General features: G+C 40.5%; 1 protein-coding gene across 4 annotated transcripts in view; it reads left to right on the top strand.

The window, feature by feature from the left end:
* ANK3 (ankyrin 3) overlaps nucleotides 1-26,987 on the top strand; it is a 348,893-nt gene that overhangs the window by 256,831 nt on the left and 65,075 nt on the right. For all 4 annotated transcript variants that reach the window (XM_062214422.1, XM_062214423.1, XM_062214424.1 and 1 more), the window contains 3 exons: nucleotides 10,609-10,715; nucleotides 15,807-16,031; nucleotides 18,805-18,959. In XM_062214422.1, the coding sequence (XP_062070406.1) occupies nucleotides 10,609-10,715; nucleotides 15,807-16,031; nucleotides 18,805-18,959 (487 nt within the window). The remainder of the gene's footprint in view (nucleotides 1-10,608; nucleotides 10,716-15,806; nucleotides 16,032-18,804; nucleotides 18,960-26,987) is intronic.

Raw genomic sequence — 26,987 nt, 5'->3', positions numbered from 1 at the left:
TCCTTACCAGTGTGCTTGCTCTTGGTGGTAGTCAACCCTAGCATGAACAACATAGAAGTTGTTTCAATATGTTAACATAGCGTTAGAAAGAAAGAAATCTAATTTTGACATAATAAGAAAAAGTTCTATGATTGAGAAGAATACACACAAAGTTGGATATTTATATACAAAAAGTTTCCATAAGAAATTCCTTAGGGCCAGTGTTGTGACAAGCAGGTTAAGCCACTGCCTGATGACGGCATTTCGTATCTACGCACCAGTTCTAGTCCTGGCTGCTCCACTTCCAATGCAGCTCTCTGCTAGAGTATCTGGAAAAACATTGGAAGATAGCCCAAGTGCTTAGGCCCCTACCACGCATGTGGGAAAACTGAAGTTCTTGCTCCTGACTTGAGCCTGGCCCACAGCTGGCCATTGTGGATGTTGGGGAGTCAATTAATGAATAGAAATCTCTCCTCCTTCCGTCACTCTGCATTATGAATAAATTTTTTTTAAAAGCACAGCTTGGCAGAGCACTTATTTAAAAGAAGGAAGTAAAGAAAGGAACCATTGCCAATTGATCACTATGAAGTGGTCACCTTCCATTCCTTTCCCATTCTGTTAATTAAGGAGTAAAGAGAACCAGAGGGCAGCTGTTTGGCCCGCTTCCTCCCTCGGATCATATTGGTTTCCTGGTACAGACTTATTCCTTCAGACCAGATTTGTCCACACAGTCTATGCTGGAGGAGACCAGTGGCCAGCCTTCCAGTAGTGGCTGGCTTAGAAGGTTTCATTAAAATATTGTAGAAACAGTTGCACTGGCTGTCTGGATGTTGACAGTGGAGAGAGTTCTGTAAGTGATACTGGACGCCTCGTGATAGCCGCCACAAACGTGAAAGCAGCTGTCACGTCTCCCACCCCATAACCCTTGTTTGTCTCACCAGCTAGGATTCTGGTTCCTTTTAACTGGACCTGATCTTTTCTAGTGACTAAGGAGATGACTTCACATATATTAGTCATATAATGTGCCATACACTACTTGATATATGAGCAAGTGGTATGCAAATGGGAGGATTCTTCAGGAGAAACTACACGTTTGTGATTTCAAGATCTAGGCATTTTGCAATGACCTCAGTAATAGGAAGGGAGAAGAATACGTAATCCAAAGGCTTGCCATGCTAATGTCAGATTTTCCTGTCTGTCTGCTCAACCCTGTCCCAACCCACACCCCAGCAAATTAGCCTTCCTATTTCTTTCACTGAAGCCTATCCTAAGCGGGGCTCAGAAACATGCCTGGTGGCAGAAGGTAGCCAGCGTGAGGCTGAAGATTTGTTCAAGATAGTGCCCGGGAAGATAAGCGCCTGTGACTACTGACATTTGATCTGCTGCTTGCTCTGTGTAAAGTGCCTCGCCAGCGCGCTACTCAGGTGATCCGTTCAGCACCTCTTGGAGATGGGTCAGCAAGATTGCAGATGTTTTGTTAGGCATAGAGGTTGGTGTTGTGACTTAACCGGAGGCAGTGCTGTCTGGTCAGACGTCTTGAGCTGGGTTTGACATGCTGACAGGCTGGAAGTGACCTTGAGTTACTCACTGACCTTGAGTCACCTTCTTTTGTGGAAGCTCCCAGCTTACATCCTGAAATCAGTCAGATTTGGAAATCCCAAAGAATTAGCTCCATTATTATTTATTTTCTAGTCTCAAGATAAATCTTAAGAGTAATAGTGGTTGATTTCAAGAAAATATTTTAGGGGTGGGGGAAAGCCTGCTTTTCCCATTATAGTAAGTCCGTATTTTTTTGTTTTGCTGCTTGAGTCAGATTTTCTTTCAGGAATCCTTAGCGTAGAAGAATGTTTCAAAGTAGTTGTGCTGGAAGTCCAAACTGACCTGCTGTCTATGTGGGTGGAATTTTGCCGTTATGCTCAGTATCATTGAAGGCTTCAATAATTCCAGGGCCTAGTGTGGTACCTGCTAGAACCTCCTATCAAATGAGCCATCTCCTTTCGTGCTTGCAGATACCTCATGAAATATACATCATCATTACCACTTTACAAACAAAGAGATGGGTTGAGGCCGGTGCCTCAGCTCACTAGGCTAATCCTCCGCCTGTGGCAACAGCACCCCGGGCTCTAGTCCCGGTCAGGGCACCGGATTCTGTCCTGGTTGCTCCACTTCCAGGCCAGCTCTCTGCTGTGGCCTGGGAGTGCCGTGGAGGATGGCCCAGATGCTTGGGCCCTGCACCTGCATGGGAGACCAGGAGGAAGCACCTGGCTCTTAGCTTCGGATCAGCTCAGCGCACTGGCCGTAGCGGCCATTTGGGGGGTGAACCAACAGAAGGAAGACCTTTGTCTCTGTCTCTCTCTCTCACTGTCTAACTCTGCCTGTCAAAAAAAAAAAAAACAAAAACAAAAACAAAAAAACCCAAAAAAACAAAAAAAAGACAGGTTGAGTGCAGAATTTAATCCACCCAATGTCACACAATTATTAGGTGAGACAGCTGAGAATAGAACTTCGACCTGACAGATACTTGAACCTAGCATCCACATGGGTTCCTACTGCCTTGGCCTTGTCTAATCTGCACCCACAGAGTAAAGTTTCCCACGACAAGCCTTTGCTTTCCTGGGCTTCTCATCTGGTTCCATCACCCAGCTGTTACTCGACTAAATTGTGTTTAAAATTTTCCAGATTATATGCACAGGGTTTCGCATGTGGCCTGTAACTGTGAGAAGTGTGCCCAGTGCAGTTAATATTAGCCTGGCAAAGCCACCAATTAATTTGCAGGACCTCCTTCCATAGAGTCCCAGAGGTGGTGGGGCTGAAAGACAAGAAGACTGTGGATTCAGTCCTGGGCCTTAATGGATGCCATCAACACTGAGGACTGCCAGCCAGCAGCCTGAAGGATTACCTAATGTTGGCCTTAATTGGCTCTGGTGCTTGCTCGCTCGCTCGCTCTCTTATTTATTCATTTATTTCTTGCACAATTTTTCTTGCCCTTGCCTCTTCCTTTGGTGCCTAGACACTTATTTCCAGACCTGCGTATTTGGGTGCGCCCTCATTTGCAAGGCCAGCATGTACTTGCTCTCCTCTTTCCTTCATGAATAGGGCTAGTGAGAAACTATTTTGGGAAAGCATTAAACCCTTGGAGACAGTGATATCATCATTAGTCAGGTTTTGGACTCTATTGAATGATGTGCATTTTGATTTAATACTATTCTTGACATCATCTTCAAGATGAAAGATGATATTCGTATTATTTTTGATACAGAATAAAACATTTAACTAAGTCAATACAAATTTATTTTTAAGCATCACATTCTATTAAAGCTACCCAGTACTAGGTATTGACTTTGGGTTGCCAGGTTTTTAGCTTTCACAGTACCTCATGTGTAAAATGGGTACAGTGTTACTTCCAGGTCTGACAGATTCTGAAGACTCAAAGAACAAACCATGTGAAGACCCAGGACAGACCTTGTCATTGAGCAGGTATCCAGTAAGTTGTGATACTGCTGTTAACAAAGGAATTGAGACATTTTTGAGTCAATAAATAATCTTAGGTATTTATGAGATACATTCTTGTAGCCCCAATAGGCCATGTTGGTTTGATAGACACATCCTGTATCTATAAATATAAAGACCCAGTGCTGAGACTGGAATTGTTTTTTGCTTTCACTGTTTTCTGCAATAAATTATCAAATTTTAACAAGCAGATGAATATGAATGAAATTATAAAAGGCTAATATAGGGAGATAATTCAATACCAGTACTGGTATTAATGCCAGACTTTTGACATCCTTTTCCATTTCATTCGCATATCAGCTGATCCCCAATTTAAAGATGAGGAAACTGAGGCAGACTCCATGGCCAGTGGCTGACAGGGCAGGCATCGCCCTCACAGAAGCTGGCTGTGGGGAATGGAAGAGCATCACTGTTCTCTGACTCTGCTTAGGCCTGAGAGAGAGAGAGAGAGAGAGAGAGAGAGAGAGACCGCCCGCCTGCCCGCCCGCGTGCTGGATCTCAGTGAGCCTCTGTTGCTACCCTTCTGAAATCCAGCACTCAGAGAACTTACTCCAAGACTCTGAATGTGAATTGAAAGGCCAAAGTGAATATGAAAGAACAGGGAAAGGCCCTTCGTCCCACAGTTAGGTTGCCTTTCCAAAATGGAAAACCCAATGGAAAAGAAAAGTTCTCCATTAACAAGCAGCAAAGGCAACTTCCAAATCTGATTCTGTAGCTCAACTTCAAAGCCAAGGCTCATCCCTTAAATACCCAGAACAACCCTTTTTGCTGCAGGAAAATATCGTTTTATTTTATTTATTTTTAGGATTTATTTATTTATTTGAAAGGCAGAGACAGAGCTGGTTCACTCCCCAGATGGCTGCAAGGGCCGAAGCTCTGCTGATCCGAAGCCAGGAGCCAGAAGCTTCTTCAGGTCTCCCTCGTGGGTGCAGGGCCCAAGGACTTGAGCCATCTTCTGCTGCTTTGCCAGGCCATAGCAGAGAGCTGGATTGAAGTGGAGCAGCCGGGTCTCGGACCGGCGCCCAGATGGGATGCCAGCACTGCAGACAGCAGCTTCACCCACTACTCCTTGGTGCCAGCCCTGAAAATACCATTTTAAATGACTTCTTGTTCCATAACAAAATGGAGGTCGTCCTTTTCTTTGGTACCACGGTGCCCTGCAGAGTAACCTGTCAGAACATTTTGAAATTCAAGTTGTTTATTAAAATAGATGTCTGAAATTTCACATTTCATTTTTAAGTGAAGTCTAGTCTGAAGATGTAGCTTGGAAATTAAGCTGTCAATTCAGTATCTTTCCATAAAACCGCAAGTCTGGTTGCAGTGTCTTACATTGTATTGAGATGGATAAATTGTAGGAAGAGTGTTTTGTTTTCCTGTATTGAGGTTATTAAAATTTAGTTAAGTCTGTCCATAAACCTGGACACATCTCCTTGAAAAAAAAAAAATGACTCAGAAGAGGAACTACTATGGCACCTAAAAATGTGTTCACACGTTAATATCTTGGAAGGTAGAGCTCATTGTTTTGATCAAGGTTGACATTGATTCATTGTGTTATGACAAAGCTTCATTGAGAGGCAACAAGTTGCAAGAGTAAGGGGGGAGGAAGCCTTCCAGGGGTGTGGCATTCTGTGTGCTCACACACCGTGGCCTTGATACATATTGCATGATGGCGGTGATACCTTTTTGTGTGATAATATAATTCATTGTCTCAATAATTAATGTACCCAAGTAAACAATTTACTGTACTTAATGAAGAGAAGTGATATTATTTGTTTATCAGAACTTTGTTTAATAGTCCTTTGTGGGCTGGCGCCGCGGCTCACTAGGCTAATCCTCCGCCTGCGGCGCCGGAACCCCAGGTACTAGTTCTGGTTGGGGTCTCCGGATTCTGTCCCGGTTGCTCCTCTTCCAGGCCAGCTCTCTGCTGTGGCCCGGGAGTGCAGTGGAGGATGGCCCAAGTGCTTGGGCCCTGCACCCGCTTGGGAGACCAGGAGGAAGCACGGGCTCCTGACTTTGGATCTGTGCAGAGCGCCGGCCATAGCAGCCATTTGGGGGGTGAACCAAAGGAAGGAAGACCTTTCTCTCTGTCTCTCTCTCTCACTAACTCTGCCTGTCCAAAAAAAAAAAAAAAAAAAAATCACAGCAGCACCACTCTGTATTAAATACTGTCCCATACTTTCATGGCTGCTTGGTTGGAGTCTGTAAAAGTAAAGTAATTGGCAAGTAATGGCCAACTAAAACTAACTGAAGATAACTGAAATTATCTTATCTTTGCTAAACCCATGCAGAATTTGGCAATGCTCTGAAGTGATTTGTTGCTCTCTGGGGGTCAGGGTCTTAACTCATTAGACTCCTTTTTTAGAGTCCTCTCATTTTCCAGAATAATTATTTTATTTTGGTTGTCCCTTATCAGTATTTAGAGCTTACCTTATGCCTATGTCAATGCGATTCACAGATATGGCATATTTATGATTTTCCTTTTTACCACAATATGCACAGTATTTTCCAAACAGTTTTTTATTTGCTTGATGTTCCCTGTATATACCTTTCCAACTGACATACCTTCCCCTAGTTTTGTAAATCTCTCAGTGTGTTGCCAGCCAATAGGTGTTCTGTCAATCTCACGTACTCCACCCATCGGTTGGAGATCTTGCTCACTCATCCTGTCCTTGTAAGTCCACTGTACAGATGTCCTATTGAGTCTTCCTTCATTATCAAAACTCCTTTTGTTTTCTCTTGTGTTGGATTACATGCCTTCCTTGTTATTGGTTTAGCCCTTCAGTTGGGTAGAGTGTATCTTCCAGAAATTTCCTTACAGAGTACATGGGAAATTCAAGGGGATTTCAATGAGTTTGTAGGAAAATGGAATTAAAAATGAGTATTTTGGTACAAAATTTTTTTGAAATCCATGTATAGTTTGTTCATCATATGCATTTCTCTTGAGTATTTTGGGGGATCATTTGTATGTTTTTTGAGGTATTATATATCTGAAAATAACTTCTCTATTTTCCCATTCTTTTTTCCATCTGGCTGGTTGCAGAATTCCGAGTTGGAAATAATTTTCTCTCACAACATTGAAGGAATTGCTGCATTGCCTGTATCTGAAAATCCTGCTGTTGGAAGTGTAGTAGAAGTCTGCCACCTTGACCACTTTTCCTCTGGGTTTCTAAGATCTCTGTTTCTCCAAGTTCTGTCCTTTCACGGTGTGGTGCCATGGTGGGTTCTTAATCCACAGTGTTGGTGACTGAGTGGGTCCTTTCCTAGGAACGCAGCTCTTCACCTCTGGGAAGGTTTTTAAATACTTTCCTTCCTTGATTTCTCCTCCTGAATTTCACTGATTTTCTGTCTAGAACTTCTTTTTTTTTTTTTTTTTTTTTTTTGAGGAAGGAGGAGATTTTGAAACTTCTTATCATTTGCTTCCTTGTATTTTCCCTCCTATTTTCTATTGTAAAAGCATCCTCCTGATTTTTAGATGCTATCATCATCTTTTTTACTTTCCAAGAGTTCTTTTTCTCTAAATGTTTTTTCCAAAGCATTTTCTTGTTTCACGGGTGCAAAAAGATCTCTTCGTTCTCTGAGTATCAATAAATTATTTTTTTCTTCTCCTGAAAAGCCTGTTTCCTCCAACTTGCCTTCATTCCATTTGCTTTTAAATTCGTTTTGTTTTTGATGTTAGGTGCTTTTCTTAACCATCTTGTGGCTCTTGGCTGTCTGCTCATAAGTAAGTTCTTTGGAAGCTGTCTGCATGGCGTCAAGCTTGTCAGCCATGTGTTGCACTGAAGGAAAAAGCCTGGGACATTAATCTGGGAAATTGCAATGGACGATGGGTCAGGATGCTCAGGGACTTCCTTCGCTCTGCCTAGAAGCGCTGTCCCTAACTGTTGGCCTCTGGGAGACCAGTAAAGGAAGAGGCCGGGATGCTAAGCACTCAATATGAGCTTTCTGTTCATCCCCATCTTGAGAATGGTGCCTCTGACGTCTGTTCTGCCTCTAGTGTTTATGCCAGGTTGCTGGTGTGCAGGGGGCAGTTTGATAAATCAGTGAGGAGGTAATGCAGAGCAGACCACTTTTTAAAGAGAATTTCTACCAATCCTCCTGTCTTGTCTTTTATTATACTTGGGGTGTATGTGGAGTGGGGTGCATTTTTAAATATTTGACTCTCATTGGGATTTTAGTAGAAGCTGACTTTTAGCACAGCAAAATTGAGAGCTTTTTTTTTTTTCTCTGTGAGATGATAATTTTTATCAGATTGGGAGCATCCTTAGTCATTATCTTTTTTTTTTTTTTAAGATTTATTTATTTATTTGAAAGGCAGTTACAGAGAGGCAGAGGCCCAGAGAGAGAGAGGTCTTCCATCCACTGGTTCACTCCCCAGATGACTTCAACAGCTGGAGCTGCGCCAATCTGAAGCCAGGAACCAGGAGCTTCTTCCTGGTCTCCCATGGGCTCCCACGGGGTGCAGGGGCCCAAGGACTTGGGCCATCTTGTACTGCTTTCCCAGGCCGTAGCAGAAAGCTGGATCGGAAGTGGAGCAGCTGGGACTCAAACTGGCACTCTTTGGGATGCCTGCACTGCAGGTGGCAGCTTTACCTGCTACGCCACAGTACCAGCCCCCATTATCTTTTCAAATATAGCTTCTACCTCATTATCTTTTCTGAACTACTTTTGAGAGCCTATGTTAAAGTGTTTTATCATGTTCATATGTCTCACACTTTTTTCTCTAATGTTTAAAGTTTGCTTATGTATTTTCATTTATTTGAAAAGCAGAGCAACACAGAAAGAGGAGGGGACAGAGAAGAGACTGGCTCATTCCCCATATGCTCAAAACAGCTGGGTTGGGACAACCAGAAGCCCAGAAGTCATCCAGGTCTCCCATGGGTGGCAGGGGCCCAGGTACTTGAGTCATCATCTGATGCCTTCTGAGGTGTGCATTAGCAGGAAGCTGTATCAGAACTGGAGGCAGGACTAAACCCTAGCAATCCAAGATGGGATGTAGGCATCCCGAGCTTAGCTTGCTGTACCACAGGATCCATCTCTATTTTTTTTTAACCTATCCTTCCTTGTGTCTAGTCTTCCATTTATTGTTCCAATTCACTAACTCTGTTTTCTATTGTGCCTAAGTCAAGAACTGTTTTATTTAGAATTGAACAAGTGCCCATTTGATTGTTTCTTTTATATCTATATAGTCTAGCGGTCAGTTGAATTCCCTGCCTTTCAATTTATTTTCTCTTTTTCCTTATTTTCTTAAATATACAAATCATTGTTATTATAAAGTTCTTGTTAACTGACCTCAAAATTGAGATGATCTGAGAGTCTGTGTATAGTACCTGGTTTGCTTTTATTTTGTTTTGTCTTTCTGCTTTTGTTCATGTGCTCTGCCCATCCTTGGCAAGTTTTCATTTTATGCTGGACATGGTCTTGGAAAAAGTGTAGACAGACACCGCTGGTAGTAATATATTCTTCCAGAGAGGGTTCACTGTCTCTCTATCTGCTGGCAAAGAGTAGTGCGTGGATGCTCATTTGAGTCCGATCAAGATATTTTGGAAATGAGGCTGCTTTGGAGCCCTGGTAGATCTCAAACTCTCTCTAGTTTTTACGTGCTCTGCAGCGTCCTTATTTGAAATCATGGTATGATGTGTGAGTCCTCTTCCCATTACAGGTTCTAAACTCCTCTGTCATGTTCTCATGAAACTTCCAAAAAGTCCACATGCTTGTCAGAGATTCAGTAAATGTTCTCAGTGTACAGCTGTAGCCTGTCTGATGCCACCCAAATCTATCCCACTGCAGAGGCCCTTATAAGTTCAGTTATATTCTGTTTGTGCTGGTAAATGACAGATGCCCTTCTCTGAGTTGCTTCCTTGTTCCTATAGCAAAGCCTCTGAGGCTGGGTGTTCTGTGAACACGAGCAGTTTATTTAGCTCATGGTTCTGGAGATCCAAGAACCTGGTTTCTGCTCAGCTCCCAAGGAGGCCACCTGCTGCTCAGCTCACAACAGAGAAGCACAAGGGGCCTTGCTTACAACTCACTCTCATACTTGCTCCCCGTGTTGGACCTCTGTCCTTAATGAGGTGTACTATGAGAATTAATAGTAAAACTTGTCTTCAAACTGTACTTCATACTTTGTGTGTCTGAGGGTGCAAATAGTTGAAATCTCTAATTAGTGTAGAGTTGGTCTTCTTTATATAAAGTCAATTAAAAACGAATCTTAATTGAAAATGGAATGTGAGAGGGAGTAGGAGGTGAGATTGGAGTGGGGTTTGGAGGTCGGGAATAGGGGGAAGAAACACTATATCCCTAAAAGCTGTACATATGAAATTTGTATTCATTAAATAAAAACCTTCAAAAAAAGAGAAAAACTCACTCTCACAGTAACTAATCCAGTCCCATAAGACCTAACTCACCAAAGACATCTGACTTTGAGAGAGAGACACTGTTCCATTCTTGAGAATAGCATCCCTATAATCTAATTATCTCTTGAAAATTCCACCATCTCTCACGCTATTACATTGGGACTCCCATTTGGTGGGGAAGAACTGTATCTAAACCTTAGCTGCCTGAAGTTAAAAATGGCAGGGCAAAGTCACAACGTTTAAGATGCTAGCCTCTCCAGTGTGCAGCTCTTTACATTCTTGATGCACAAGTACCTTCTGATACATTGGATTCCCGTTTCTGCCTTCTGACTGGTTGACTCTGTGGAAGCACCAGGCTGCTGCTAGCTACTACTGTTCTCCACCTGGAATCAGAAGTTGGCAAGATTGAACTTGAACTTGTTATTTTGAGAATTGAGACTTTGATTTTTAAAATTATTGGAGAATTAATTTGGTGAGGTGTCCAAGTGCTTAAAATCACAGTTGAAATTAGTGAGGATGATACACCTTTTGCCATGCCAATTAGCCAGGGCACTTTCACAAAACATTGGAATAATATGGTGTGTATCTATAGATTTTATTTTTTAAATATTCTTTTATTGAGCTTTAGTGTAGACCTCTAGAAGAGAATTTCAATTGTGAATGTTAGTGTATTTGGACTTATAGAGAAATAAAGATATATTTTGTATGTGTGGAGTGACCAGTGTATTGTATGGTCTATTGATATGCTGTATGCTATTTTATTTTGCAGCATCTAACGTTCACGAGGGAATTTGATTCAGATTCCCTTAGACATTACAGCTGGGCTGCAGACACCTTAGACAATGTCAATCTTGTCTCAAGCCCTATTCATTCAGGGTAAGTAACCCAACTGTCACTTATCTTGTCCTACTAGGTTAATATTGCACTGATTACATGCAGTTGTAACTTCAGATTGACAAGCATCACTTATGTTAATACACTCATGTGATAAATATATATTCATTAGTGAGTACATATGACAAGCATTTGTAAATCATCAGCAAATATTTTTCCGAGCAAAAGATCGGTGTATCTATTTCTATTAATAAATGTATACTATTGGAAAACATAATCAAATTGGTACATCAGCATTTCTTGGTTATTCTGATTACCTAGGTGTTTGATTTTTTTCTTTTGAAAAATTGAACATTTTCCTCATTTTACTAATAAAATGAATCTGGGTATCTGACTTTTCTTTCCAATAAAAAATTATATACATATATATATTTCTGTTAATTTACCACATTGATTTTGTATTTTGCTTCTAATGGTAGGTGAATTTCATTCTAATATTTAGTTTTAAAATAAGCTGTAAGCTCTTCTTTTCTCATTTCTTTCCACATAAGATATAGGTCTTTCATTTGACAAATGATTTTTTTCTTTGTTACATTTAAACTTGAAATACAAACTTGAAACATCTGATCATTTGCTACCTTCTGTACTCCTAAAATAAAATTGCAATTAAGTTGTATTAAGAATATAACAAATAAATAAATAAATAGGGAAAAATAAAGAAAATAAAGAAATAAAAACATTTACATGTTTAAATATACAAGAGTACTTCAAAAAGTTCATGGAAATGGGCTTAAAAGATGTTTATTTTGATGCAGAATGTTTTTGAAATCCATGTTTCTTAGAGGTCTTCAAGAAGTTCAAGGGAAATATGTGTTATGCAAAAACTATCTATGGATTTCAAAATATTTTTGCACCAGAATCTAATTCCATTTCCCATGGACTTTTTAAAGTCCCTGTATCTGTACCCCAAAGGATTTGTAGTAAAAACCTCAACAGATGGCTCCTCCTTGCAGCCTCCCCGGTCAGTGGTGTGTCACATAGGTGGCTAGAAGATGACTTGCTTCCATTACTGAACTGATGAAACAGTGCATTTTTAAATATTAGATCCTTTACCTGTGTGTGCTTCAAACTTGGGATAATTGATATCAACAGAAACAGAGTAAGAAATAATTTAAAAAAGTGGTGAATGTCTCAAGGTATTTTTGCCTCTGTAACTGGCATTGAGGCCATAAATTAGTTTTGATCAAGGATAAGGGGAGATTAGTTTGGAATCAAAGAAGTTAACAATAATTAACATTGGTGAACTGTCATATAAAGTACTATTACTGCTAATTAAAACAAATTGGATGTAGTAGCTAACATTTATCTAGTCTGTCGATGTTTCTGATATTGTACTAAATCCTTTATGTGTATTGTGTCATTTAATATTTATCTGAACCTTCAAATGACACTAAAAGGTAGATACTACTCATTATCCCCATTGGGGATAATGAAAAGTCTGAGAATTGAATGCTGCAGGTTATGTAAAATATCATAGAATTTTGCCTCATAATTTTTACAAACATAATGCAGTATAATTCAAATGGAAGTAATTTACATAAAAGTGTCTTATAAATTGTAAACTCCTGATGGTCTTTGAATATTAACATTGCATTTCTTTAACTCAGAAAAACTTGAGTGATTAAAGTATATTAATTTTTAAACTGCTTCAAATATTTGTATGGTTTATATTATATATGTATGTGGGTCTGAAAAAATATCAAATTTGAGAAGGAAAGTATAAAACACTCAGAATACATTTAGCAAACAGATGGGTTTAAGAGTTTTTTGCATCAAGCTTGGTGACTTAGCCACCATGTTACAAAGACTTAGAAACATCACTTTGCACTGTCTCCATGTGAAAGAAAAGTGCCAGGGATTAGTTTGGTAACTGAGAAGTTGAAGAATCCTAGGATAATCAAATGAGAAATCAATTTTCTCATACGGTGGAGACAATGATATATTGGAACATGCAGACTGGCTTTCCTCCTCTTGAACTTTATTGAAGACAATACATGTGAAATGGAACAAAAGTAATGGCAGGTGGTGTGGCCTTGGTGTCTGCCTGGAAATAGTTCCCTGATGCCAGATCCGTGGCGGAGTTTCTACAGCCATGTAAGGCAAATACTTCTCCAGGTTGTCCCACGAATGCCAAACGTTATGGTTTCACTTTCTGATGGTTTTTATTTTTCCTTTGCTTGTCATTGACATTTTCTGTTGCTTGCTTCTAATTATCTTACATTAATTTTTTCCCATTTGCTTTCTAAATTATTTTGCAGCTATTCTTCTCCACTTCCTCAGTATGATTCAAGGTGATGACTGTGTCCTTTATGTGACCCATCCTTTTTGGATCTTTAATTTATGTGAATTTTCCCCACAGTTAGATTGTGTCAATGTCTGTAGTATTTCATTCTGCTGTTCCTACAATTAGAAGCATTCATAAATATAATTTGTAGAATTCACAATAAATAATTTGTAGAATTAGGATAATTTATAGAATTCATGTGGTAGCTTGAATATTTACAAGATATAAATATTATTTAACATCACCTTTTAATTTGTTTCTATAAGGTATGTTGCATGCCCTTTTTTTTTTTCCCTTTTGTATAGATTATATAAGGAATGAGTTTGGAAGACAAATTATTCCAATTCATAATGTTTTAGTTAAGAGCACCCATATCCTGCTTAACATAGACTCCCATCTTTCTTCTGTTTGTTGACCTTGTGATGTTGAAAACCTTAGAACAATAAATCATTGTTCATGAGTACCAAACAACAGACTGTGTGCTATGCAGAATGCAGAGAGAGATTCTTCCACTTTGTCATTAAAATCATCTGAGCCCTGTCACTTTGTCCACTTGGTTCTGATATCCTTTGTAGCCAGGATATTTTTATATTGACACTCATAACCTTTATACTCTGCTTGCAGGCTGCTCAGCTACAGTCATCTGCCTATGCATCCATCTATTCCTCCACCCATCCATCTGTCCATCTGTGTCTGTCCGTCCATCCATCAACCCGTCATTAGTAACCAAGTCTCACCTATGCAGTTCATAAGCACATGTAGCACACCAGTTGTGTCCATGAATTGATTCCCTAAGCATTTACTGTATTGTGTGGTAGAACTTTGCTTGGCTCTGCACATCAAGCAGTCAATAAGACAGACTGGATCTGAATCACTGTATATTGAGACTTAACTGTTGCCAGGGCGACCATTCATTCTCCGAGGAAACACTCCAGTGTGTGTTTGTACTAACACAACTGAATTTCCCAACACAGACTTTGTCTTGAATTATTTCTAGTCCATTCTCTGCTACTGTTGTTCCCAATGACAAATTGATTTTAACTACTAAGTGCAGGGAAAGATCGGATTGTGTCTTGGGCTTCTTTATAATGGTATCACCTTATTCTCATTACTAAATAGCAGTAGTTGTTAAGTAGGTATGTCTAAGAAAAATTTTTGGCACTCAGAGCAATTTAATATGTGCCTCATATTGTTAAGCACTGGAAACAAGTCAAGTGGACTCTTGCCTAAGTAAGCAAATATCTTTGTATTTGAATAGAGAGGAATGACTCTTGTTTTCTTATTGAAGTTGAGTCTGTCTTTTCTCCTCTGGTTTCACTGCCTCAAAACAGATGGAATTTTATCAAAGACAGATTAATTCATAAAATTTATGAGTTTTATCCAAGCCAATTTTATCAGAAACAGATTAATCAATTAAAATGGTTCAACCCACAGTGAGTAGCAGGGTATGAAGGTGAGTTCACCTTACTTATGATCTGAGTTGGTTCTGGAAATCTGATTAACTGAAAATTGATCCCCTCATCCTATCACCTAACTCCAGGGGGACCACAGGCTAATTTGTTTTGTTGAAAAGGTCAGTCTTTCAAGGTCAAGAATTGTCAGTCTTCAGGAGATGAGCCACAGAGAGGAAGTTCATGCAGGGTCTTACAATCTATTTGCAGGGTTGTAGAACTTTTTAGATAAAAGAAACACTTTTGATGGATGGGGTTATTACTTTCTCCAAAAGTACTTTCAGAATTCAAACCATTTTCTCATTCTCAAAAATTGGGGCTGTTTTAATAAGAAGTATATGTTCAGATGTGGCAATTATAATGCAAGGATATGTGTTCTTATCCCCTTAAGCAGCCTGCACTCTTCTGTCTGCTGGGCTCACTTACTTACCTTAGCAGAGCCCTTGTAACTTGGTGACTCCGGATCCCTCATGCATGACAAAAAGCAGTCATTCCAGTGTGTTCTTACCCCGGTGTGACACAATGGATTTCTGAAGTTTCCATGTGTACCTGTGAGGAGTTTTTTCCTTATTCACTTCAGTGTAAAGGCTAGTGACTGAATTATGTAATTTGGAGATTTTTTTTTTTCTAAAAATATAAAAACTTCCATTTTTTTGGCACTACTTTATATCCATGTTCAACTATAGTTGATTTCATATTGCTTTTAAGGTCATATTCATACCAAAAAGATGTAATCCCTTTCCATCAAAATTGCCTTAGTAAAGCTAGGCATTTTCTGCTTTTATTCTTATATTCTGCTTCTTTCTAGTAAAAATTAGAGTGTTGGTATGATGAACTAGGCATTTTATGAGCTGGATACCTTAAGACATACTGTGGAGTTTCATCCTACTTGTAGGGTAGAAAGTTCTGTAGTCAGTAGCATGTGGCAAAAACCACGTAGAGTTAAACTTGACCTTTCAATATACCTGAAACTACTCAGAAAGACCACAGACAGTGTTGAGTATTTTAGTTTTGGGTAACTATAAATGAGAAGCCTTTCAATAGCCAGTTCCTATTTCAGTTTGGAAACATTGACAATTCCTTTGAGTATCTGGTAAAGTAGATGGCTTCTGATGGGGAACCACGGTCCACTAAAAATCTGTTGTGTGCCAGTTTTTCCCAGGGCACAAGTTAAATGCATGTGTGATGTGACTCCACCGTATTCACTTCCAGTTGATCTTTAAAGGGAGGAAATGGTAGCTATGTTGTCTATCACTTGCCTTCATATTTGATTTCTAACCCAGCTGTAAAGCCGGTTTATTTCCATCCTTGATTTGGCCTCTGATCTTCTCCCTGCAGGTTTCTGGTTAGCTTTATGGTGGATGCAAGAGGTGGCTCCATGAGAGGCAGCCGGCACCACGGGATGCGAATCATCATTCCTCCACGCAAGTGTACAGCCCCAACCCGAATCACCTGCCGTTTGGTAAAGAGGCATAAACTGGCCAACCCACCCCCTATGGTGGAAGGAGAGGGATTAGCCAGTAGGCTGGTAGAAATGGGTCCTGCTGGGGCACAATTTTTAGGGTAAGTTGTTTTGTCAATTTTATTCTTGGCCCTTCTACCACAATGTTGATTTTCTCTACCCTTGTTAAGAAGTTAACAGTTGGAAGTCCTTAGTTGGACCTGACTGAGTATACTGTTAGTGTAGTGTCAAAGGTCACAAAGCTGTATGACTCTGTGAAAGACTAACAGGCTGATCTGTCCTGAACTCAGCTTGCTGGTCAAAGCTTTTACTAACAGAGACGCATGTTAACTGCTCAGCAAGTGCACGGAATCCCAGTGGCGCCCTTAGAAGTCAAGGCACCATTCTTAGGACAAAATCGAAGACGCTGGAATTATCTCACCACATTGTATAAATAACTGCTTTGGGGACCTGTGTTTTTAAAGATATTTTTAAGGAGCAATCCTTTGTGATACGGTATTTTACAAAAAGGGAAAACAATAAATGTAATTCATTGTCTGAGGTGGCACTTGGGTGCAAATCAGGCAGGCTCTGTCGTGACTGGCAGCGTGTTCACAATCTCCCCTTCTCGTTTCTCTTCCTGCTGCATGGATGTTATTCAGTAAACTGCATCTTCCTACCAATCCTCCCCCTGTAAATGAGGGTGAGAGCTTGGTTAGCCGAATCCTGCAGCTTGGGCCTCAAGGAACAAAATTTATTGGGTAGGATCTTTAATAGACAAGATACAGAATGTCACAATTTTTTTTTTCCATTTGCAATTTTTTTCTGTCACACCCATGGTCTTATTCTTGTCTTAAGTTTATTTTTTTCAGTTTTTTTAAAATGCTTTCAGTTGATGTGTGTCACTGAAAGAGACAAATCATAGTGGCTTGACTTGATGTAGCACTGCTACCTACCTGTGCTTTTCAAGCATGTGAAATTCTCTGCAAGCATTCTGCTTTCATAACTTTGTGCTTTCGTAAGCCTTTCTTTAATTTGAAGTGTTTCTTCGGAATATGAAACTTTTTAAGACAGAATGACGGTCTTTAGTTTTAGCCCAGTATAACTTAGGTATCTGTAGGCTTTGAGTCAACATTTGCTATGAATGATATATTTGTATGTGTATAAATATATATATGTACATTTGTGTGGAATTAGATCTTCACAAAAAGTGCTTTTGCCTACTATACAATTTTATGGACTTTGAGAGGAAAAAGTCATCTGTAACTAAACTGATTTTGAAAAGAGTTGGGAATACCAAGATGTTAAATTACTAAAAAATTTATTAGGTAGCTGAGACTATTCCTTTGAAGTTATTAAATCATTTTGTTTTGTTTTGTTGAAGCTGAAATGTGTTGGTATGTGTTGTTTGTTCGCTTGTCTGTCTGGTTTGTGTACTTGCCTTGGCAGTCTGCATGAAGGAACCGGTTATGAAAAGTTAATGCCTGGCTTTCACCTTGGTCAAAGACTTTGTTCATATCTTCCCTCCAGTATGGTTGAATGTCATACACAATGCCACATTCCTTAAGTATTTACAGAGACAGTATCTGACACATTAACCTGCAAAGATTGTATCTTTTGCACAAAGAAAAAGTAAATAAAATTTAATGTCTGATTATCAGGGTTGGATAAAAATAATGGTAAATTTCTTAACTCTTGAAACTTTTAACAAATCATTAGGAATTATTTATTTTGTTTTTACCTAATAAAGATATAATAAAAAATGAAATCTCTAATTTGAATTAGTTGATAATTATTGTGCCAAAAGTAAAATTATCATATTTATTATCTCCAATTTAAGTGAATGCTTCCATCATTAATCTATTATGCATATGTTTTATTTATGTTGCTTGATCAAATGACTATCCCTTTTTATGTTCTTACCTACTCAAGCCTATATCTTCTATTTATTACATGCACATAAATGCACAGACTAAGAAGTGAGGTTACATACAACCTCTGTAGGAGAATAATGATACTGTCTACTTAAATGTCACAAAATAAAGCTGCACAATCCAACTACATAAACTGTGTGTGATTGTGGTCTGCTTACTTCCATTCATCTTTTTCAGTATTTATCCTATTTTAAAATTAAAAAAAAAAAAAAAAGATTCCCCTGGCTTGATTGGCTGTCTTCAATTTGCAGCCATTCTTTTATATTCCTTTTCAAAAGGACACTGTCAAAAATATGTGATTATGTGATCATTTCAAGCCAAGGAGTGATTTTTTCAGAAAGTTTAAATATTCTATACAGGTTACCTTAGAGCCAGGAAACTAAGTTGCCCACTGCCTGTTCACAAATTGGAAATCATAGAAATTATGTGAACCATACAGGCCAGGCAAGTCGTAGAAACTGACTGTTGGAGGGAGTAGATTGATAAACCAATTGTTTTCTTGTGAAGGGGAAAAAGTAGCAATAATTTTCCAAATTAAGACATTTATGGACTTTTCTTTTTTTAAAGAAATGACTGTGTCCTTTTAAAACATTAGCATTTTTGTACAATATATTTACTGTGGTTTTTAAAAAATGGACCAACTTTCTAATGGCCTATTTTAATAACTTTTAATTCCTTGATTTAAAATTCCTATTTATTCATGCTATTTTCCCCATTAAGTCCAATGCCTAACACATAATAGGCCTTCAATAATTGTTTGTGAATGAATGAATGACGGCATGTTACCAGGCTTCTAATATTTTATTATTTAATTAGCAAATGATTCTGCAGCTTTGAAATCATTCCCAACCTTAGTGGCACCTCTGATTTTCAAATGGTTACTGTTAATAGAATAAGTTTAAAGCTATGACGTTATAAATATATTTAATTTGATACCAAAATAATGTGGATTTTTTTCCAGCCCTGTCATAGTGGAAATCCCTCACTTTGGGTCCATGAGAGGAAAAGAGAGAGAACTCATAGTTCTTCGGAGTGAAAATGGTGAAACATGGAAGGAGCATCAGTTTGACAGTAAAAATGAAGATTTAACTGAACTGCTTAATGGCATGGATGAAGGTAATAGCCATGGCTCCTTGATTCAGTATTTGTTTGCAAGTAGAAGTCGAAAGAATGACTAAAATCTTTTTTTTTCCCCAAGTTTCAAGCTAGGACTGAGATTTGTTAGCATTTATTGCTGTTTTCTATACCTAAGGCATGAACTTCCATTCAATCTAACTTTAACCCCACCCACAATAGCAGTCTACAAATATTGTGATGATTCAGTCTTTAATCAAACATATGTCTTTCCAAAACCCAAGAATTCTGCAAGTCAAAAACAGGTAAGGCCGGGGCCAGCATTGTAGCACAGTGGGTTAAGCTGCCATCAACAGGGCATTCCATGCAAGCATCTTTTAGAGTCTTTGCTGCTCCATTTCCAATCTTGCTCCTGGCTAATGCACCTGGAAAAGCAGCAGAAGATGGCCCAGGTACTCTGGCCCCTGCACTCATAAGGCTCATAAGGGAGACCCAGATGAAGCCCCTGGCTCCTGACTTCAGCCTGGCTATTGTGGCCATTTGGGGATGAGACAATGGGTGGAAGATGGGTTTCTCTCTCTCTCTCTCTCTCTCTCTCTCTCTCTTCCTTCCTCTCTTCCTCGCTCTGCAACTCTGCCTTTCAAATACATCTTTTTAAAAAATGAGTAAGGAGAAGGTGAAATGATAATGGAAAGCTTACAAAGTCTATAGAAAATTTGTAAGAAAATATATTCACATTATATTTTTGAAGCTATTATTTCCAGATTCTTTTAACTCTCACTTTTCTCCCAGATTATTTCAATATCCTTCATGAATTCTTAATCTCTCTTGGGTTGCAATTCTTTTTTTGAAAGCTAAGCTACATGGTACTTACGAAGTCTGTTGTGTTTCATAAATGTTGCTCTTTGACCTGGTAGGACTGGCATACAAGGCGATTTCAAAAAAAGGTACTTTCAGGCTGGCATTGTGGCTCAGTGGGTTCAGCCACCCCCTGCAGCACGGACATCTCATATAGGCATCAGATCAGAAGTAGAGCAGCTGGGACATGAACTTGTGTCCATTTGGGATGCTGGCATCACAGGCAGAAGCTGAACCCATTGTGGCATAACACAGGCCCCAGCAATTAAAATTCCTAATTTGTATTATATTTGCTCATTTTAAAGCATGAAACATGGTCATTCTGTTATAAGGAACTTAACAACAACAATAACAAAAAACTACCATCAAAAAATTTTACAAAGGATATATCCTGGGGCCAGTGTTGTGGCCTACCAGTTAAGTCACCGCCTATGACACTAGTGTCCCATATGGGCACCAGTTCAAGTCCCAGCTGCTCTACTTCCCATCCAGCTCCTGGCTAACGCACCTGGGAAAGTAGAAGATGACCCTGGCACCTGGGCCCCTGCCACCTACTTGGGAGACCCACATGAAGCTTCTGATTCCTGCCTTCATCCCAGCCCAGCCCTGGCCATTGTAGTCATTTGAGGAGTGAACCAGCAGATGGAAGATCTCTCTCTCTCTCTCTCTCTCTCGTACACTGTCTCTCCCTCTCTCTCTGTAACTCTCCATTCAAATAAATAAGTAAACCTTTTTTTTTTTCAATAAAAAGAACATATCCTAAGAGAACAAAATGAATTAGCATTTGTGAAAATTCTAAAGGAATATAGATAATTCAGTATAAAAAGTGAGGGGCCCGGCACCGTGGCTCACTTGGTTACTCCTCCACCTGCAGCACCGGCATCCCATATGGGCACTGGGTTCTAGTCCCGGTTGCTCCTCTTCCAGTCCAGCTCTCTGCTGTGGCCTGGGAAGCCAGTAGAGGATGCCCCAAGTGCTTGGGCCCTGTACCCATATGGGAGACCAGGAGGAAGCACCCGGCTCCTGGCTTCAGATCGGTGTGGCACTGGCCGTGGCGGTCATTTGGGGGGTGAACCAACAGAAGGAAGACCTTTCTCTCTGTCTCTCTCTGTCTGTAACTCTTCCTATCAAATAAATAATTAAATAATCTTAAAAAAAAAGTGAAGAGAGTAGGAGAAATAAAAGTCTCATAGATGATAGCTTTTTCTCAGTGTTTTAAGGCAAATGCAGAATAGAAATATCTTCATGGATCCAATATCTATTAAATGCTGAAGTAGATCACTGATCCTTACAATGCAGCATCTACCATCTAAGGATGCTTTTGTTGTAGTGACTAGTTAGCAGCTCCTTGAGTGTAAGGTGCACATCATCATCCCCTTTGAATCTCCAGTGGCAGGTGGCAGCATAGGAACTCACCTAATGCTGGGTGATGGTGAACCTCAGCACAATGCAGAGCTATCTGGAGGAAGCCTCAGTCTGTTTCTTCTGCCCCAGCCTTCACTTGAGTTCATGTCTAGGAGACAGCTAGTGCGAGTTAGGCCACTGCTTCCCGTACCCACATTCCATATCACAGTACCTGGGCTGGAGCTCCACTTCCGCTTCTCAACCGGCCTACTGCTAATGCATCCCGGGAGGCAGTGAATGATGGCTCAGGTGCTTGGGCCCCGACCACCCATGTGAGAGACCCAGATGGAGCTCCTGGCTCCTGGTTTTGGCCTGGCCCAGCCCTGGCTGTTGCAGGCTTTGAGGAGTGGACCAACAAATGGAAGTGCTCCCTCTCGCTCTCTCTTGCTCTGCCTTTCAAGTAGATGAAAATAAACAAACACGTTTAAAAAGTTAATCTCCAGGGGAATACAATTAAAAAGAAACATTTGAGAAAAGTTCAGAGAAATTAAGAATATTCTGGGAAAAAAGTTGAATAATCTAAGACATGGCTACCCAGTAGAAAACTTTACAAAGATAGAAATGTTTTATATCTGAGTTGTCCAGTATAGTTATCTCTAGTCATATGTGGCACTTAAGCACTTGAAACATGACCAGTACAACTGAGGAATGCAATTTTCAATTTTGTCAATTTTTAAAAAGCCGCCGTGCTTACCCCCTGCACAGTGCAGTTTCAGCAAAAACCTTCATACTTTGAAGGGTCTTCCTTCATTTTTGAGTGTACATGATAATATGTGTGATCAGACAGAAATACAGTTTTTTATAGACTTATTTATAGACCAGACTTCCTTGATTTTGTGCTGACAGGTCTGTACTTTGTTTTCAATAAACCAGTTTTCAGGAAGGCATTAGTTTTGCTTCTGTCGCTGATGCACTAGACACTGCCATACTCAGGGCATCTATCAGGCATTTTAAAGAAATGATGATAGAATTCTTCCTCCTTGAATCTATGTCTTGTCTTGGAAGTGGTAGACAGTTTCCCTGCTACATTTTTAAATTTTTACTTTTGGTAATTAAAAGGAAGTGTGAATACTTACAGGTCAAGACTGGAAGTCACTAAAGCAAGAATGAGGACTAAATTTTCAAGGCACAGTGATTTTCTTTATGCATTAAGCTTTTAAGTAAGAATGAGGAAGGAAGCACTGCCTGCCGCTGTTCTCCTATCTCCCAGGATACTTCTTTTTCATCAGAATATTGCCCCCTAAACGAGACAGCTGGAAAAAATATCAGTCTATCTTTGCTGACAGCCTGCCTGTCTGTTTCCTTGAAGGTGCAACCAGTCCAGCGTGTGATGGGGAGGGAAGTCTGAGCTCCGGGCAGGACGTTGCATGTTTTATATGTTCTTCTGTCTGCTCCACCCTGGCCCCCTCTCCAGTTTTGGCTTCTGGATAAATGTTAGCTAACAAAATACAAATAGCATGCAGTTTACCAGTGACAGGCTCCTTCAGAGTTTCCTTAGAGCGGAAGGCGTTTGGCTTAGTAAAGACACTGCTGGGGGTGCCCGCATCCCATATTGGAGTGTCTGGGTTCAAGTCTCCGCTCACTTCTGATTCCAGATTCCTGCTGATGTGGACTCCAGGAGGCAGCAGGTAATGGCTTGAGTAGTTGGGTGACTGTCACCTGAATGGGAGACCCGGATTGTGTTTTGTGCTCCTTGTTTTGGCCTGGCACAGTTCAGGCTATTTGGGGAGTGAACCAGTGCATAGAAGATACCTCTATCTGTCTCTGCCTTTCAAATTAAAAGAAAATAAATAAATACTAATTAAAGCAGAGGACTTTAAACTTTTTAAAAATAACTCCTTAGAAGTAAGTTATTCTGCCATTATTTTATTTAATTTATCACAACAATTTAGCTTTATCTGTCATCTATGGCAAATGATCCTTGAAAATGTCTAATTATACATGTCTCATTTTTTAACTCCATTCTCTGTAAGTGAAATGTGTGTGCTACTTTACAACCAATCTGTATGCTAATAACCAGTCTTGTTATACACCCTTATCTGAAAATCTCAATACTTAAGTATTTAAAAAGCATTTCAGCTGATAGCTTGATGGCTGACTTTTATTAAACAACACAATTATGAAGATCAGATTGTGGTTCTGTAGTGTTGTAACATGTACAAAGCCTTTCCATATACATAACCAAATGTAATTCTTAGCATAACTCCAAGGAAAGACAGGTTCAAGTAGAAGGATAGTTTGCCCATTGTAGTGTAGTCGTTGGGACCATGATCTCTGAAAGTCACACAGACAAGAATTCCCATTCTGGTTCCACACTAACTAGTTTAGGGACCCTTATCAAGCACTCGATCTCTCTGAACCTTAGTTGAAATCTCTAAAGTGAGTGTGCCTAGTGTGGCCTAGTGGGGTTTAGAGGAGCTAAAATAGGTAGCATTCTTGGCACACTGCCGATGCTGGGGACCACTCCGTGCATAGTCATGGTCACAGCTGCCTTGCTAAGTCGTGCAGCACAGCAGCTAGGGGCTGAAATTCTGTTTCTCCCACTTGCCAAAGTATCTGCCCTGCCACTAGCCTGCAGCTTTGAGCTTGTTTTTCCCCAATTTCCTCAAAGCTAGTGTTTACTTGCCAAGCCATGTACCTGCACAACATTTTACAAGTTGCACAAAGATACCATAGGGGCTAGACACACATTTCTTTTTAAAGGTTGATTTGTTTATTTGAAAGCCAGAGTTACAGAGAAAGAAGGAGAGTGGGGGATAGGGGGAAGAGAGAGAGAGAGAGAGAGAATGAGAATGAGAATGAGAATGAGAATGAGAATGAATGAGAATCTTCCATTTGCTGGTTCACTCCCCAAATGGCTACAATGGCTAGGGCTGGGTCAGGCTGAGGCTAGGAGTCAGGAGCTTCATCCAGGTTTTGCACATGGGTACAGGGCCCCAAGGACTTCAGCCGTCCCCTGCTGCTTTCAAAGGTATTTTAGCAGAGATCTGGATCGGAAGTGGAGTGGCGAGGACTCAGACTAGCACCCATACGGGATGCCAGTGTCACAGGCAGTGGCTTTGCCCATTATACCACAACACCAGCCCCTAAACACACACTGTATCACAGTTACCACTCAGCCAGGAAATACTAAGTCGATCTAGACCTCCAAAATCTGGACTTCTGACTCCATACCTGGGTGTCTTTCTACAGTACTCCCTTGCCTCCATGTGGCCCTAAATGAAGGATGGCTCTGAAAGTACTTGGTGGAGAAGAGAAGTTTCACATAAATGTTAGCTGGTATTTCAACTTCCCATTGCTAATCAAGGCAGCCTCTCAGTTCTTGTATATTATGTATTCAGGAAAATCTGAAGCTGAAAAAGAAAGAGGAATTAAGCATTATTTGTATCCCTAGCAACCCGGGCGGACAAAAGCAACCATGCCAATGCAGCAGGTGTGTTCACAAAGCTCTGCCGCAGGAAGGGCTTGAGTGACGCAGAGTCAGCTGCTGTGGGTGCGGAGAACCTGTGGTTGCTCCTGCAGTGTCAAGTGGCAGGAGCAATTTCCTCGTGGGCAGCCGACATAGGTTTCGTTCTACTGCTTGTCAATTCGTGTTTTCTCAGCAGAGAAAAAGGCACTGCAGGACAGAAAACAGGCATCCTCGGTGCCTGACTCAGCTTTCTAAGGCACCGGATTGAATCCGCTTTGTAAGTTGAATGAAAACCAAAATTAAACTCACAAAGGTGAATTACACTTGTTTAAAATTGTGCCTCCCGGCCAGCACCACAGCTCACTAGGCTAATCCTCCACCTGTGGCGCCAGCACCCCGTGGGGCGCTGGTTCTGACCCGGTTGCCCCTCTTCCAGTCCAGCTCTCTGCTGTGGCCCGGAAAGGCAGTGGAGGATGGCCCAAGTGCTTGGGCCCTGCACCCACATGGGAGACCAGGAGAAGCACCTGGCTCCTGGCTCCTGGATTCGGATCGGCGCAGTGTGCCGGCCCTAGAGGCCATTTAGGGGGTGAATCAACGGAAGGAAGACTTTCCTCTCTGTCTCTCTCTGTCTAACTCTGCCTGTCAAAAAAATAAATAAATAAAATTGTGCCTCCCAAACCAGACCCCGAGGAATGTTTCAGAGTTAGGTTTGAGTGGTTGTGGTGGACTGGGGGCATTTGCTAGCGGAAGAATCCTCCTTCCTTAGTGCTTAGAGGCCCTTGACTTAAAGAGCTTAAGAAACGTTCCAGTCCTGCGCTGTCCACCTCAGTAGCCACTAGCCACATGTGGCTATTGAGCACTTGGAATGGGGCTTAACAAACAGAAATGTGCTGCTAACATAGAATATGCCAGATCGCTTCTCGGCCTTTTGGCTAAGATCAAGCGTAGCGTAGACTGTGCCAGATACTATGAAGACTGTTCCCCTCCTCCACGTATCTCATTGATAATTTCACATTGGTTGCACGTGGCAGAGGAAGGATTTTGGATATGTTGGGCCAAATGAAAGAGAGTTAGAATTAATTTCCCTTGTTCATTTTTATTTTTGAGGGTAGCTATAAGAAAGCATAAAATTAAATATTGTGTTCCATTGTATTTCTGTTAGACAGTGCTGCTCTGGGCAGAGTGTATAGTTTATTTACATACCGGGTTTTAAAAATAAAAATTGTTGCTACTGAAGTATCTCATAGAGGGCTTTGAGGACATACGAATTGTGCTCTTATTTTAAAATCCTGATCACTATATTAGAACACAATGTTGAAAGCTTCCTCATATAATTTTTACAAGGCCAAGAAAATATCTTCTTGTTGTCGGGGTTCCAGGTGATAAAAACAAAATAAAACTTTTGAGGTGATAAGTTTTAGTTTGAATAGTTATACCATTTTATCTTACATTGAAATGAGGCAGGAAAATTGATACTTGTTATGTAACAAAATTTTTAAAATTTATTGTCTAGTTATATCAACAAGTAGTAGAAACCATCTTCCTGGTTAGAAATTGCCACTTTGGCCCACTTTTGATTTAACGCACTCGTTAATTTCAGGCATGAGACAAATAATACCCTGAAAGCGTCAAGTCATTGCGCAAGCAGTTGAGCAGGGCGAAGTGACATAAGTGGCTTTATACTGTACGCAGCGCCATCTGTTGGGGAAGTCCAGTAACAGGTTTGAAAGCTTCCAAAGGAAGAAGCAAAAATTGAACTAGCAGAATAAGCATTGTGGTTGGAGAGGGGGAAAAACAATTGGTTAAATCATACCAAAATACTGAGTTTCAGTCTATTGCCATGAAACTGGCATTTAAAAATGACTTGAACAATGAGCAAAAGGAAACAGCCCCAGAACAGTCTCTAACCGCTTCGTTGAGAAATGGAAATTGGACCAAAGGGAATGAGCATTCATTAATAATGCCAGATTTGCCGTGTGTCTGTCTGTATTGATTTTCCAGCGATTGTGTATCTTTATGAAACATTAGTGGGTCAGGATGACCCCAATAGACACCCTGCCTCCATGGACCACACACAGTGAGGCTTTCTGGCCTCTGAGGGTGGTCAGGCAGGTCTGAGACTGAGCGTTGGCCTCTGCCACCTTCAGTGTCAGGGTGACCAGAGAGGCAGGTGTGCCAGTCCAGCGGTGCTCAGTCCATGGGACTGGTCGCCCTCCGTGCTGCACCTGCTGGATTACTGATTTTTTTGTGTGTTCTGGTTTAAAGACATTATATATGATCGTGTATTTTGAAGGTGGGTTTACATTAATTGGTTGTATCTCATTGGATATAGTAGTAATGATTTAAACAAAGAAGAAGAAAGTGACCTAGTGGGGGAAGTAAGCAAATGTGGAAGAATA

This window comes from Lepus europaeus, chromosome 17 (assembly GCF_033115175.1).
Source record: "Lepus europaeus isolate LE1 chromosome 17, mLepTim1.pri, whole genome shotgun sequence".
NCBI lineage: Eukaryota > Metazoa > Chordata > Mammalia > Lagomorpha > Leporidae > Lepus > Lepus europaeus.
Note: the sequence above shows the minus strand (reverse complement) of the source record. Positions and strands in the feature narration are given on the sequence as shown.